This window comes from Felis catus, chromosome E1 (genome assembly GCF_018350175.1).
Source record: "Felis catus isolate Fca126 chromosome E1, F.catus_Fca126_mat1.0, whole genome shotgun sequence".
Taxonomy (NCBI): Eukaryota; Metazoa; Chordata; class Mammalia; order Carnivora; family Felidae; genus Felis; species Felis catus.
This window is the reverse complement of record NC_058381.1, coordinates 57,876,509-57,890,231: the sequence shown is the minus strand read 5'-3', so window position 1 is coordinate 57,890,231 and position 13,723 is coordinate 57,876,509. Positions and strand designations below refer to the sequence as shown.

The following is a 13,723-nucleotide window of genomic DNA, read 5'->3' as shown; positions in this document are numbered from 1 at the left end:
CGACCCGAGTGCGTCCTCCGTCCTCCTGCAGAGAAGCGGTCCCTGCTGGTGAAGGAGCTCCAGAGCCTGACGGTGGCCCAGCGGGGCCACATGCTGAAGGGAATGCCCTTGGGCCTGGCTGAGAAACGCAGCCTGCGGTCAGTGCCCATCGGGCCCGGGCGGCCCCCGCACCCGCTTCCCTGGCCGGGCTGGGTGGTCGGTGAGAAGGCCCCCCCCCCCCCAAGCTTGCAGCGGGCGGGGAGGGAGCTGGGTCCATCCCTGGTCCAACCGCGACGTTGCCTCCGCGCCCAGAGAGGAGAGCCGGACCCTGACGGGGAAGCCCAGGGAGCGGCGGGGCCGGCGTGGGCTCTTCCCCTGCTGCGGTTGGCTCCGAGACACCTGCGTCCTGGTAGGAGCCTCCGGTCTGGGATGGGCCCAGGGCCGCCAGGTGGGGGGGGGGGCTTTGGTCCCCAGCTGTCCTCTTGGTGGGCTCTCCCCCCCCCCCCCCCCCCCCCCCCCCCCCGCCCAACCCGGGAGCTGGGGGCTGACCCTGCTTCCCTTCTCGCCTTGGTGCCCACAGGCCCTGCACGGCCTGGGGCTCTGGCTGCTGGCGGGTCTGCACGGCCTGAAGCCCTGGCGCTACGCCCTGAAGCGGATCGGAGGCCAGTTCGGCTCCAGCGTGCTCTCCTACTTCCTCTTCCTCAAGACCCTGCTGGCCTTCAACGCCCTCCTGCTGCTGCCCCTGCTGGCCTTTGTCGTGGGCGTGCAGGCCGCCTTCCCGCCACCAGCCTCCCCGGGCCCTGTCCCCGCCTTCACGGGCCTGGAGCTGCTCACGGGCGGGGTGAGGGCTCGGTCGGGGTGTCCGTGGCTGGGGGGGGGGGCCCGACTCGGCTGTGGCCCTTGGCCCACCTACCTGCTCTCCCCCCACCCCGGCCCCGGCCCTTCCCCTGCTCTGCCTTTCTCCTCGCCCCGTGCCCCCACGGGTGCCCTCCTCTGCCTCGCGAAGCCCGGGGCCCGGTCGGGCGTGGGAACGTCCCTGACGCGGCGGGGCCTCCTGCCTGCAGGGCCGTCTCACCCACACCGTCATGTACTACGGCTACTACAGCAACAGCACGCTGAACCCGCCGTGCGTGCCCGCCCCGGATGGCGGTCAGTGTGGCCGCGAGACCGACGGCCTGCCCTACAACATGCCCCTGGCCTACCTCTTCACTGTGGGCGGAGCCTTCTTTATCACCTGCATCACCCTGGTGTACAGGTAAGGGCCCCGCACCCAATGACCTGCTCGGAGCACAACTCGTCAGCGCCCGTCCGTTCATTCGGGGACCCTTCCTTCCATCCGTCCGTCTGTCCATCCTTCTTTCCTTTCCTCCTCTCTCCCTCCCTCCCTCCCTCCTCCCTCCCTCCCTCCCTCCTTCCTGCCTCGCTCCCTCCCTCCCTCCCTCCCTCCCTCCTTCCCTCCTCCCGTCCCTTCCTCCCTCCTCCCCTCCCTCCCTCCCTCCTTCCTTCCTCCCTCCCTCCTTCCTTCCTTCCTCCTCCCTCCCTCCCTTCCTCCTCCCTCCCTCCCTCCTTCCCTCCTTCCTCCCTCCCTCCCTCCTTCCTCCTTCCCTCCCTCCCACCCTCCTCCCCTCCCTCCCTCCCTCCTCCTCCCTCCCTCCCTCCTTCCCTCCTCCTCCTCCTCCCTCCCTCCCTTCCTCCTCCCTCCCTCCCTCCCTCCTCCTCCCTCCCTCCCTCCTTCCCTCCTCCTCCTCCCTCCCTCCCTTCCTCCTCCCTCCCTCCCTCCCTCCTCCTTCCTTCCTTCCTTCCTTCCTTCCTTCCTTCCTCCCTCCCTCCCTTCCCTCCTTCCCTCCTTCTACCCACCCACTCAACACTTTGTCTACCCCACAAACACTCGCTGTGCTCAGCTCGGGGCAGGAAGGTGAATGAGCACAGGTTCTGCCCTCGAGGAACTTGCTGTCTAGGGGAGCAGACAGACCAGTGAGGAGGCTGGGAAAATCCAGAGTCTTAGAGGCCTTTGCCGACTGTTATGGAGCGTGGGAGAACGAGTCAGGCTGGCTTCCGAGGGGCGTGTCAGACAGGGAGGTTAAACACGAGCAGGCAGGGGAGAAGCAGAGGAAAGTGTTTTGGTTCTCGGCACAGGCAGTGCAAAGGCCCTGGGGTCAGCGGCATATTCTGCAGCCGGCCACATCAGTGGGTCCTGGAGCCGCAGCCCTCGTCTAGCTGCGTATGGCTGGCGGGTACCGTATGAGACAGGCCTGATGACAGGCTTGATCGAGGGTGGCCAGCGGTCTGCAGCGGGATGCCCGGAGCGCAGGGCTGGAGGAGAGGGGGGTGGGTGGCGGGAGGCCGACGTAGCGCTGGGAGGGCTCCTCTGAGCGGGTGGTGGGTTTCGGCTGCAGGGAGTGTCCTGACTGCCTTCTCCTGCCCTCTGTGCCCCTCGTCACCTCTCTGCCTGGCTCTGCTCCTCCCAGCATGTCACACTCTTTTGGGGAGAGCTACCGGGTGGGCAGCACCTCGGGGGTTCATGCCATCACCGTGTTCTGCTCCTGGGACCACAAGGTGACTCAGAGACGGGCCTCCCGCCTCCAGCACGACAACATCCGAACCCATCTGAAGGTGAGCTGCTCGGGGGCCCTGGGGCTGCTGCCCCGACCCTGCGTCCCTGTGTCCCCGCAGTGCCAGTCCTGGCCTGTGTCTCCTGCGTGTGGCGGGCAGGGGGCGGGTCTTGGCCCTGCTCACAGTGGGTTCCGGACACGGGGTGGCCCCGGGAATCATCCTGGATTTTCCTCCCGTGCACACCTCTCTCTCGGGGCTGTCTGCTGGCAGGGGCTAGTGTCCCCGGTCCTCGAATGTGCAGGAGCCCACGTACCCGGGACGCGCCGCTCACAGCGGGTTTTGGTGGGCAGGCGTGCTCAGGGTGGGTCGTTGCTGTCGGCCTGTCCTCGAGGCTGCTCTTGGGGCCCTGGGCCAGGAGTCCCCGTGTTCTCTGGTCCCCCAGCGGGAAGAGGCCCCGGGGCTCCCGCCTGCACGCAGCCCTGCCCCGCCCCCGTGGCCCGGGGCAAGCAGGGACTGTTCTCTTCCTGTGCTGTCAGTGAGCAAACTGAGAGCCGAGGTTTGGTCCCTTGTCCGAGGCCGGTAGCCCAGCTGGGCCTTGTGGGTTCTCTGCCTGCCCGGGGTTCGTGTCCGGGGATCCCCCAGCTTTGACCCGGCTGATGGGCCCTCGCCCCTCAGGGAGCTCCCGTGGGTGGCCCGGCGGCCTTCACACCCCAGGGCTCCCGGTCAGCCGGCCACCCCCCCCCCCACGGCAGGTGGCAGGGGGGCTCAGGTCCCTCTTTGTCCCCGCGAGTGTCGCCCACGCGTCTGCCTGTCTCCGCGCGTCTGTCACGGGGTTCGTGACGGGCTGGCTGCCGCCCGCAGGAGCTGCTGGCCGAGGGGCAGCTGCGGCAGGGTCCCCGGAGCGTGTGCGGGCGGCTGAGGCAGGTGGCGGTGCTGGGCCTCGTGTGGCTGCTGTGTCTGGCGATCACGCTGGGCTGCACCGTGGCCGTCTACGCCTTCTCCGAGCTCATGATCCAGGTGCGGGCGGGGAGCGGGCGGCCCCGGGAGCTCTGGGCAGGGGGTCAGAACCCTGCTTCATTAGGGATGGGTCCCCGGTGACCGGGCCCCTGCGCCTTCTCCCCCGCCTTCTGATCTTTTAGTTTCTTCTTTTCTTTCTTTTTTTTTTTTTTCCCCCGGCACCTGTGTCCCCACCCCCTTCCCGTGTGGGTTGAACTTGAGGACTGGGGTGGGCGTATTCTGGGGGAGGGAAGGAGGGAGGTGCTGCGGGGCGGTTGGGCCCCTCCCTCCGCCAGCGCACCTGCCCAGACGGCCGCCCCCTCCTCCCCTCCCGCAGAGCCCCGTGTCTGCTGAGCAGGGGGGGGCGCTGCTGGCCCTGCCGGTGGTGGTCTGCCTCCTCAACCTGGGGGCCCCCTACCTGTACCGCGGCCTGGCGGCCCTGGAGCGACACGACTCCCCAGTGCTGCAGGTGTACGTGGCCGTCTGCAGGTGTGTGTGCAGGCAGGGCGGGTGGAGCTTCCTGGGGCACGACCCCTGTCCCCCCCCCGGGCACCCCTGTCTCAGCACCGCCCCCGCCTCCCCGTCCTGTCCAGGAACCTCATCCTCAAGATGGTCATCCTGGGGATTCTTTGCTACCACTGGCTGGGCCGCAGGGTGGGCGCCCTGAGGGACCAGGTGAGGGGGGACCTGGGTGGCGCTGGGGAGGCGTGAGGCCGCGGGCCCGTCGCGGGGGGGGGAGGGGGCAGCCCTGCTGCGAGGGCTGGGGGGCACCCGCCGTGTGGCGCCTCTGGCCTGGTCTGCGGCCGATGGGACGATGGGAGGGCCCCCAGCTGGGCTGCTGGGGCGGGCAGGGTGGCGGGGGCACCAGGGGCACAGGGGGCTGAGGCCCGGTCTGTTTCAGTGCTGGGAGAACTTTGTGGGCCAGGAGCTGTACCGGCTAATGGTGCTGGATTTCATCTTTATACTGCTGGACACGCTTTTCGGGGAGCTGGTGTGGAGGTGAGGTCCCGGTCCCCGCACCTGCCTCCTGGGCACCTGCCACCCCCCCCCGCCCCCCGCTGGCAGGGCAGGCAGGGATCCCCTGGAAACCGGGCCTCGCCTCCCGGATCGGGGCCGTCGACCCGCACCCACGACGCCTCTTCTGTACGTCATCAAACCGAGAAAAGCCCAAGACAGGATATACCCCCCACCCCCGTTTTCTTTTTAGATCGGGGGTGGGGGAAGAGTTTTCAAAATGATGTATGATCTCAGTCTTGGGCAAAGGGGAAAAAAGGGAAGGAAGGAAGGAGAGGGACGTTTTCAGGGCGCTGCAGGTGCTGACGCTGGAAGTGTTTTTATTTTCTTCTGTTTGTGTTTTTTTTTCCGGGAACATACGCATTTGATAGCAATTAAAAAAAAGGGATGTTTAACAGTGAAGCGTGTGAAGCCTGGACGTTGAACAGAGACTGAGGGGTGGGGGGAGGGGGGATGGTGCGCCCGGCGGGCTGGGTCAGTGGAACGTGCGACTCATCATCTTGGGGTCGTGGGTTCAAGCCCCACGTGGGTGTGGAGTTTCCTTAAAAAAAACAAAACAAAAAAAAACCAGAAAAAAGACTGGGAGGAAGTCAGCTGCAGCCTGGAGCCCCTCAGGTTGGGGCCTCGGCCCGCCCTGTGCCCTGACATCAGCTGGGTGCCTGAGGGGGGCCGGCAGGGCGGGCGGCTCGGCCCGAGGGGAGGGTCACCGGCCGGGGTGCCTGCCTGCGGGGACCGGTCTCTGGGCCTGGGCCTCCTAAGTGATCCTCAGCGGCTCCTCTGCCCCAGGCTCATCTCCGAGAGGAAGCTTAAGAGGAAGGAGAAGCCGGAGTTTGACATTGCCGGGAACGTTCTGGAGCTGATTTACGGGCAGACCCTGACCTGGTGAGCATCTTCCGCCGGCCTGCCACTGCCCGGCCAAGGCGGAGCCCCCTTCCCCGCTCGGGACCATAGCAGGGCCCCGCCGTGGGACTCTGGACCGACGCGGGCGCGGGCCCCGACCCCTCCCCTCCCAGGCTCCTGAGCCCGGCCCGGCCTTGGGGTGCGGCCGGGAGGTCTGACCCCGGGCCGGGCCACGGTAGCCCTGGGGTGCGGCACAGGGGTCGCGACCCCAGCCTCTGGACTGCAGCCCCCGCCCCTGTCTCCCCAGGCTGGGGGTCCTCTTTGCTCCCCTCCTCCCTGCCGTCCAGATCATCAAGCTGGTGTTTCTCTTCTACATCAAGAAGGTAAAGGTGCCCGCTGGGTCCCCAGGAGGGTGGCAGGGCCTCGGGAGAGTGTGCAGCCAGGGCGGGTCACTGGGCTGCTGGACCTGGAGCCCCGGCTTTGGAACCCTCCCCTCGGCCCGAGTGGTCTGGGGCCGGCATCCCCGGGCTCCCTCTGGGGTCAGTCCCATGGTCCCCGGGGAACAGCCGACTACCCCCCTCCCCCCCCTCCCCCACCGCCTTACTGCCTTTCACAGGCTGGGTGGCATCCTGTCGGGTCCCTGGGTGTTGCTGGGCACTCCAGCGCGCTGGGCCTCAGGGCCTGGCGCTGGGAGCTGCTCTGAGCGGAGGCCTCGACCTGGGCCGAGGGAAGCGGGTCGGGGTTGGGAACCAGGTTCTCTCTGGCCCTCTGTTTCCTCGTCTGGGCGATGGGGACAGTGCCCTGCTGGAGGCGACGTTCATAAAGCACCGGGCACGGTGCCCGCCCCAGCAGAGACCTTCAGTCAGCCGGGCGGTTGTTTCTATGGACTCTTCCGCACACGAGGGACGGTGGACGAGCCCCCCCCCCGCCTGTGCCTCGGTCTCCCCCCTGTAAAGCAGGAGACTGGCCTGGCCGGCTCTCCCCACCCCGCAGGCTCACACGCGGAGGGTCTGCTTCCGTGGGGGGGGGGGGGGGGAGGAGCCCGTCCTGTCCTGGGGTCTGGGCTCAGGGCCCCTCCCCCGCGGGAGACCCCCTGCCGGGCCTGGGGGGGGGGGGTGGCCCGAGGCGGCAGGGCAGTGGCAGAGCGCAGCCTTTGTCCCTCTGCCCCCAGACGAGCCTGATGGCCAACTGCCAGGCGCCCCGCAGGCCCTGGCTGGCCTCCCACATGAGCACCGTCTTCATCTCGCTGCTCTGCTTCCCGTCCTTCCTGGGAGCCGCCGTCTTCCTCTGCTATGCCGTGTGGCAGTGAGTGGGTGCTGGCCGCCTGGGGGCGGGGGGGCGGGGGCGCGGGGTCGGCCCTGGATTCCGGAGGCGCCGCGGTGTGGGGTGACGCGCCGGCCGCCGTCCTCCCCCAGGGTGAAGCCCTCCAGCACCTGCGGCCCCTTCCGGACCCTGGACACCATGTACGAGGCGGGCAAGGTGTGGGTGCGGCGCCTGGAGAAGGCGGGCCCTAGGGTCTCCTGGCTGCCCTGGGTCCACCGGTACCTGGTGGAAAACACCTTCCCCGTCTACCTGGTGTCGGCCCTGCTGCTGTGAGTGCGGGTGGGCGGGGCTTCCGGGGGAAGGACTGGCCCGCGGGGGGGGGGAGGGGGGAGGCCCCATCCTGTCCGTCCCCCCTCCCCCCCCACCCCGACCCCAACCGACTCCCCCATTTCCTGCAGGGCTGTGATCTACCTCAACATCCAGGTGGTGAAGGGCCAGCGGAAGGTCATCTGCCTCCTCCGGGAGCAGATCAGCAATGTGAGTGCCCCTCCCACCCCCTGCCCTGCGGGCCACCTGCTCGCTGAGCCCCACCCCCCACCCACCCACCCGGGCTGCTGAAAGGGTCTATTTGCGAAACACGTGACACCACCGGGGACTGTGTGTGGTTTGTACTAAGCCGAGGTGAGGAGGGAGGTGAGGAGGGAGGCGGGCGGGTGGCAGAGACCCCCCGGGGACAGGGTGTGCGGCCCTGCGGGGTGGGGAGTCTCTGTGAGGATCTCTGAGACATGGAAACAGCTGCTGGACTCCCTAGGGGACTCATGTCAGGTTGCGGACCCCGTTCTGTGCCTCCGTTTCAGAAACCAGGGGAGTGAGGTTGAAAGCGGGTGGGGATTTAAAACATTTTTACGAAGCACGTTGCAGTTTGTCGGGAAAGTGTGAGGGGCAGGGTGGGCCCGAAGCCCGGGGCGCGGCTCCCTCCTGGGACCCCTCGGGATCCGCCGGTCCCCTGCCGCCCAAGCCCACGCGGAGAGGCCGCCCGGCCCTGCTCTGCGGACCGTCCCTCCTGCCCCGAGCGTGGCTCTTTCCCCGCTGGGTTACTGGACCTCCTGTCATGTTAAAAGCACGTGGCTGTGGCATCTGGGTCGCTTGGGTGGCATTTTCCCAGCTGGGGAAGGTGTCTTGCCCGGGTCCGGGCTGGGTGCTCGGGGGGGACCGGCCGGCGACAGCGGGTCCCCGCACAGACGCCGCCCTCCCAGGGCTGTTTTCCTTCTGGGGTTTTTCACTCGTGCACCCAATGCTCGGGCCACTTTGGGGCCAGCTGTGCCTGTGGCCCGGCATCCACGTGGGGCTGGGGGCCGCGCCTCGTCCAGCTGGGGGTGAGGGTGGGGGCCGCACAGCTCCACCTGCTAGTTCTCGGCCAGTGGGGCCAGCGTTAGGACGGGTCTCCAGGCGTTAGGACGGGTCTCCAGGCGGGCCCTTGCAGACTGCGTCTGCCCAAGGCCAGGCCCCGCCCCAGGTCTGCGGCCTTGGGGGCTGCAGGTCTGAGCTCAGCTAGCTCCCCGAGTGGCTTTTCCCGGGGCCTGGGAAACTGGGTGGCTGACTGAGCGCACAGCCCTCCAGATCCACCAGTTGGGACGGAGAGGGCCCCGAGCCCAGGGCTGTGGGCGGGTTGCAGAAGCCGGAGAAAGCAAGCCAGGACGCTCCCCAGAGTCTCTGGAAGGAGCCGGTTTGGCCGACACCTTGATCCTAGGCCCAGTGAGACCCATTTTGGACTTCCGATCTCCAGAACCGAAGGATGAATTTGTGTTGTCTTCAGCTGCTAAGTTTGTGGTAATTGGTCAGAGCAACAGTAGAAAGGGACACAAGCCCTATGAGGCAGACATTCTTATCTCCCTTTTACAGATGGTGACTCTGAGGTCAGAGAGGAGGTAATTTGCCCAGTGCAGAGTTAGTAAGTGGCAGGACCAGTTTTAGATTGGGTCAGGCTGACTCTGTGGCCTTCACTGGGCCCCCGATTACATTTCCCTTTTCACCTTGGCCGCTAGGAAGCTTAGATCTCTATGTATGCCCATTGCCTGGCTCTTGGTTTTTCCATCCTCGTTTGGTGCCTCTTTCCCCCTTAAACCTTTTGTGCTTGTCCTGTCCAACAGTCCTTGTGAGCTCCCTAAGGACCGTTCTGAACAGACGGATGGACAACTGTTCCCTCACTCTCTGTGTTCTGGCCTTTCTAGGAGGGGGAAGACAAAATCTTCTTGATCAACAAGCTTCACTCTGTCTACGAGAAGAAGGAGAGGAGCAGGTGAGGGGCCATGGCGGGGTCAGGCACTTGGTGCAGAGCAGGGGTGAGGAGGGCGGGGGTGCTGGCCTCCCCGGCTGCTCTCCTTCCCACCTTCCCTGCTCAGGCATGGTGAAGTCTGGTGGGCAAAGGAAGGCAGAGGAGAAGCGTGTGCAGGGGTGGGGTCGAGCTGGGCTCTGAGGCCCTTCCCCTCCTGTCCTCCCTGCCACGCCCTTTTCTTTCTAAGCTGGGGTGCCCGAGAGCTGGCCCCTCAGTTCCCGGGGGGTGCACGCTCCGGGCGGGGTGGTGCAGCTTGCTCCCTTCTCCTTGCTCCTCTCTTACGTGTGGGCAAGCCCACCCGTCTTCCTGCTGCCCGGAAAGACAGACACCTGGGGACAGACTCCCGCCCCGCCCGGGCACGTTGGGCAGGCTGAGGAGGGCAATCCAGGCCCCGGGGCTCATCCCTGGGCAGCAGGAACCTGTAGACTGAGCCGTCTGACAGCCCCGCCCAGCCTACAGACACACTGGAGGTCTGTCCAGCCCCTTTCAGGCTCTCCAGAAGCTTCTTTACCCTTGGCTGGGGCGGGGGCGGGGGGGGGGGGGTGTCTGAGTGCAGCCCCTGACAAGGGCTGCTGGGTGTCTGGCTTCAGCCAGGCTGGCGGGATGACTTCTCAGCCTCCTGGGTGGGTGACCCGCTGCTGCCCCCAGGACAGAGGGGCCCCTTGCTGACTCCCCCTTCTGGCAGGGGTGGTAGAACCCAGGAGGCCGAGAGGCTCGAGGAGGATCCGGACGCCCGCTAGGACAGCCCTGCATCCACTCACAAGTACGGCCCGTGCCCGTCACCCTCCGTTTCCATGGCCCCGCAGGCAGAGACGCCAACCTGAGACGGCGCATGCACCGGACAACCCCACTGGGCCACGGGGGGCGGGGGGGTGATAGGACTCTGCAGCCCATCGAGGCTGGAGCTGGAGGGTGGGCGAGTGGGGCTGGAGCCCCCCCCAGTGGACTAGATCCTGCTCGGGACTCTATTTATTCTGGTAAAAATATTTTGCAGAATGGGCCTCTCTCGGGAGTCTGTGCTCAGAGCCGAGCCAGCCGGGCGCCCAAGCACCACTGTGCTGTGTCCCCTCCCCTCGCCTGCGGATGACGTCCAGGCGGAGGGCGTGGGAACCTAGGGCCCCTTTATTTCCTCTTTCTGGCTGGAGGCTTCTCTTCCCTCCCTCCGCAGGGTGCGAGGGTCTGGCGCTAAGCACAGGGCGCCCTCTGCTGGCAGAGCCTCAGATGGCAGGCGGGCCAACCCACAGCTTGACAGGCGCCCCTGGCCAGCCTGTGCCAGGTGGCTGGCACCTGTGCGGGCAGCCAGGCAGGCAAGGAGCAAGTGTGGGGGGTGTCCAGGGTGACAGAGCTCTCAGCGGTGGTATCCCGCGGTCACAGGGCCGGGGGTGTGGAGAGCACAGTCAGGGAGGCTGGGGGACGGCGTCCCAGTTAGCAGCGGGCCACAGGGACAGGAGCCTGCCAGGCAGAGGGGCGGCCAGCACGCAGGTCTGTGGCAGCCGGGGAGATGGCCCCACGACTCCTCATCCCACTGGGGAATCCAGAAGAGCACAGCTCGGGCCTGGGCGAGGCAGCGGGGAGCGCCAAGCGAGCCCACGGCGGAGACACCACCACCAGCAGTGCCCCCAGCCGGGCCCACGCCCACCCGAACCGTCCCCTCTCCGAGGACGGTCTCACGGGGGGTGGGGGCGCGTAGGACTGTTCGCAGATGTGCGGGGACAGGTCCATCCGCTGATGTGGCCCCGGAGGCTCACCCGGCACTCTCTGTAGGTGGGGGGCGGCGCCCTCGATGCCCCCGACAGCTCGATTCCCGGCTTGCCGTGGCCAGTCCCAACACGGGCCTTAGGGATCCCTGCAGATGGCTGGTGCTCATCCTGGGCACGAGCACGTCGGGGTGAAGTTGGACGGGCGTCCAGACGGAGGGAGGCTGGCCAAGGACTCTGCGACACGCCCTTCCTGACACCTGCCTCTAAACGGGCACAGACAGACCACTCCCAGTTTGAGCTGCCTCGTGGCCCCTGTGAGGTCAGGCCAAACTGCTCTGACAAGTCAAAGGCCCGCCCAGGTTTCTGTAGAGCTACCGCCTGTGACGGCTGTGTGTGTCCCTCACTCGCTCGAGCACTAACTCGGGCGCTGCCGTTAGGGTGTTTCGCGGGTGTGTTTAGCACGCACAGCCAGCCGACTTTAGGGAGATTATCCCCAATAATGTGTGTGGGCCTTACCCAATCGGTTGAAAGACCTTAAGAGCAAAACAGAGGTTTTCTGAAGAAATTCTGCCCCAGGACCGCAGCGCTGACTCCTGCCGGCCCGGCTCTCACGTGAGCCCACTCTCCTCCTGGACACCCGCCTCCCGTCGTGCTGTTTCTGACAGCGTGTGGCCTCAAGGTCCTCGGGTCAGCGCATCTCACCACGTTCCTCCTGCGCCGGAGCCCCCGGGGGATCGGGCCTGCGCAAGGGCCGGGGCGTCGGACGGGCCCGGATCCTGACCCTTCTGAGCGGATAGCCTCGCGCCTGCTCTGTGACCTTGCCCAGCCGGGTTCCTCACCTCGTGGGGCTGCTGGAGCAAATGACAGGTCCTGTACGGTGCTTAGCACCATGCTTGGCACGGGGATTTTGCTTAAAAAAAAAAAAAAGTGATCTATAATTGCCAAAAGAGGTCAACTGAGCACTTAGAAATTGCTTTCAGGGGCGCCTGGGTGGCTCAGTCGGCTGAGTGTCTGCAGCTTAGGTCATGATCTCGCGGTTCGTGGGTTCAAGCCCCACATCGGGCTCTGTGCTGACAGCTCGGAGCCTGGAGCCTGCTTCACATTCTGTCTCTCTGCCCCTCCCCCACTCACCCTCTGTCTCTGTCCCTCAAAAATAAAATAAATGCAAAAAAAAAAAAAAAAGAAAAAAATTGCTCTTCCAGGGGCCAGGAGGTTGACGGAGCTTTTGGGCTGATGACAAGATTCCTTCAGGCCACTGCTGCACGGCTCTGGCTGCTCAATGGAGCCAAATGGGGAGACTAAAACTCGGGGGCCGGGGCCGCCCCCAGGGATTCTGCTTGCTTAGTTTGGGAGGTGTCCTGGCACTGGAGTTTAAAAACAGTTTCCAGAGAATTCTAACGCAGCTTTGTGTAGCATCTGACACGGTCTCTTAAGCCCAAGGCAGAAGTGCCCAGGGAGGGGGTGTTGGGAAACGTGCTTCCGTTTCCCAAACCGGGGCGCCGGCCGGGCCTGCTACTTATCCGGTTCCTGGTCAGACAGCGTCACGCGAGGGGAGCTCATCAACTGCGTTTGCACCGAGATGCGATGTGCAAAGCTGGCAAATTAATTATGACTCCGGTCACGCTTCCTTGCGGGTTTCCCTCGATCCATCCCGAGCGTACTGCACCAGGGAAGAATCTTCTTGAAACGCTGCTCTCCGTTTCGCTCTGGTCAATGAACATGGGCTCAGCTGCTCAGCATCTCCGGTCTCCTCTCCCGTCATAGAATCCGTGCTGGACCCTCCCCCTCCCCCTCCCCCTGATGCCTCCTCCTCGGGCCTCCTGGCTGTTGGAACAGCCCCTTCTCTGCATACTCTGCTACCACCCACCGGGCATCCGGTCTTTTGTCTGCCATTCTCCCCAGGTGTTGCCGGGACGTTTTAAAAAGCGCAGCTTCGCACCTACCCTCTTCTCGATTCCAGACGCCGAGCCTCCTCTTGTACTGTGGGCATCAGGACCCCCGCTGCCCACTCCTGGTCACTCCCGACCTGGGCTTACGTAGGGTCACCCACCCCGTCCCCAGCTTTCCGCAGCCCGTTAAAATCTGATCCGGCCTCCCGGGCCCGGGGCGGCCCCACCTCCAGCCTGGCGCACCCCTTGGATGTTTTCGGGGCGCTGAGCCCGTCGCCCTGGGGAGCAGGCGCTGCCAGTTTGCTCTCTCGCAGAAACCCTGGACACTGCACCTGCTTGTTGGGAGTGCCGGGGGCGCTTTGCCCCGCTTCCGGCTTCCATCCCTTCTGGTCTTGCGCTTCTCCGGACCGTGAGCCCCTCGGCGCGGTCCTGCGCAGCTTTCCGAAGAGGTGGGGCAGAGCCAGGAGTCCACGGGCCTGCCTTCCCGCTGCGGAAGGGGAGTGGAGACAGACCCTCGTCCTGCCAGTCTCTGGGCGAGTGGTCACAGCGGCGGACGTGCCGGCTTGCCTCCCAGAGACCGTCTTCACCATCCTGATGATTAGAGGCGCCGACGCTTCCGGAACCGTTCTAAGGTCACGGTGTTCGGCGCGGACCCGAGAACATAACCGAAGTGTTCGCCTTTCGGCTGCCGCCGGGGGGAGATACGGCACCGAGAGCCACCGCGTCCTGGCCGTGCCTGGACTCCCGCTCTGCTCGTGCACAGTGCTTCGTGAAACGTACCTTCCACGGCTTATTTTGGGTTGTTTTGCAAGGATAAACGAGGAAACGTCTAGGAAACACAGAAGACCTCCATCATGCGCTTCTGTTCAAATATTTCTGACGCCCAAACCGGGTCGCGGGGGCCGGGGGGCCGCAGGCCCTGGCCGCGTCTCAGGCTCTCGACCATCCGTGGTGGGGCTTCAGTGCGAACTGCAAAGGTACGAGACAAATGAGAACATTATCCGCCACCCAGCCGGCATCCGGAGCTCCGTCTCCTTATTCGCGTCGGCTCGGAGGCCATCAGAGAGGGGCGCGCTCTCTCCCCCAGCACATACAAAGTGAAAATCGAGGATACCTGTCCTTGGGAAAACAAAAACAAAAACAAAAACAAAAAC

The 13,723-nt window shown here is 65.6% G+C and overlaps 1 protein-coding gene across 10 annotated transcripts in view; it reads left to right on the top strand.

Annotated features, from left to right (window-relative positions):
- TMC6 (transmembrane channel like 6) overlaps window positions 1–13,723 on the top strand; it is a 19,690-nt gene extending 5,967 nt beyond the window's left edge. For 7 of the 10 annotated variants that reach the window (XM_045045272.1, XM_045045267.1, XM_045045271.1 and 4 more), the window contains 16 exons: window positions 32–137; window positions 292–388; window positions 560–820; window positions 1,044–1,234; window positions 2,448–2,592; window positions 3,394–3,549; window positions 3,866–4,017; window positions 4,122–4,203; window positions 4,430–4,527; window positions 5,329–5,424; window positions 5,690–5,765; window positions 6,554–6,687; window positions 6,798–6,974; window positions 7,104–7,182; window positions 8,877–8,944; window positions 12,583–13,723. In XM_045045272.1, coding sequence (XP_044901207.1) covers window positions 32–137; window positions 292–388; window positions 560–820; window positions 1,044–1,234; window positions 2,448–2,592; window positions 3,394–3,549; window positions 3,866–4,017; window positions 4,122–4,203; window positions 4,430–4,527; window positions 5,329–5,424; window positions 5,690–5,765; window positions 6,554–6,687; window positions 6,798–6,974; window positions 7,104–7,182; window positions 8,877–8,944; window positions 12,583–12,766 — 2,102 coding nt within the window. In that variant the 3' untranslated portion in view covers window positions 12,767–13,723. Of the gene's footprint in view, window positions 1–31; window positions 138–291; window positions 389–559; window positions 821–1,043; window positions 1,235–2,447; window positions 2,593–3,393; window positions 3,550–3,865; window positions 4,018–4,121; window positions 4,204–4,429; window positions 4,528–5,328; window positions 5,425–5,689; window positions 5,766–6,553; window positions 6,688–6,797; window positions 6,975–7,103; window positions 7,183–8,876; window positions 8,945–9,665; window positions 9,744–10,462; window positions 10,966–12,582 lie in introns of those variants that run through there. The other 3 variants (XM_045045276.1, XM_045045275.1, XM_045045274.1) reach the window with 3 other exon arrangements.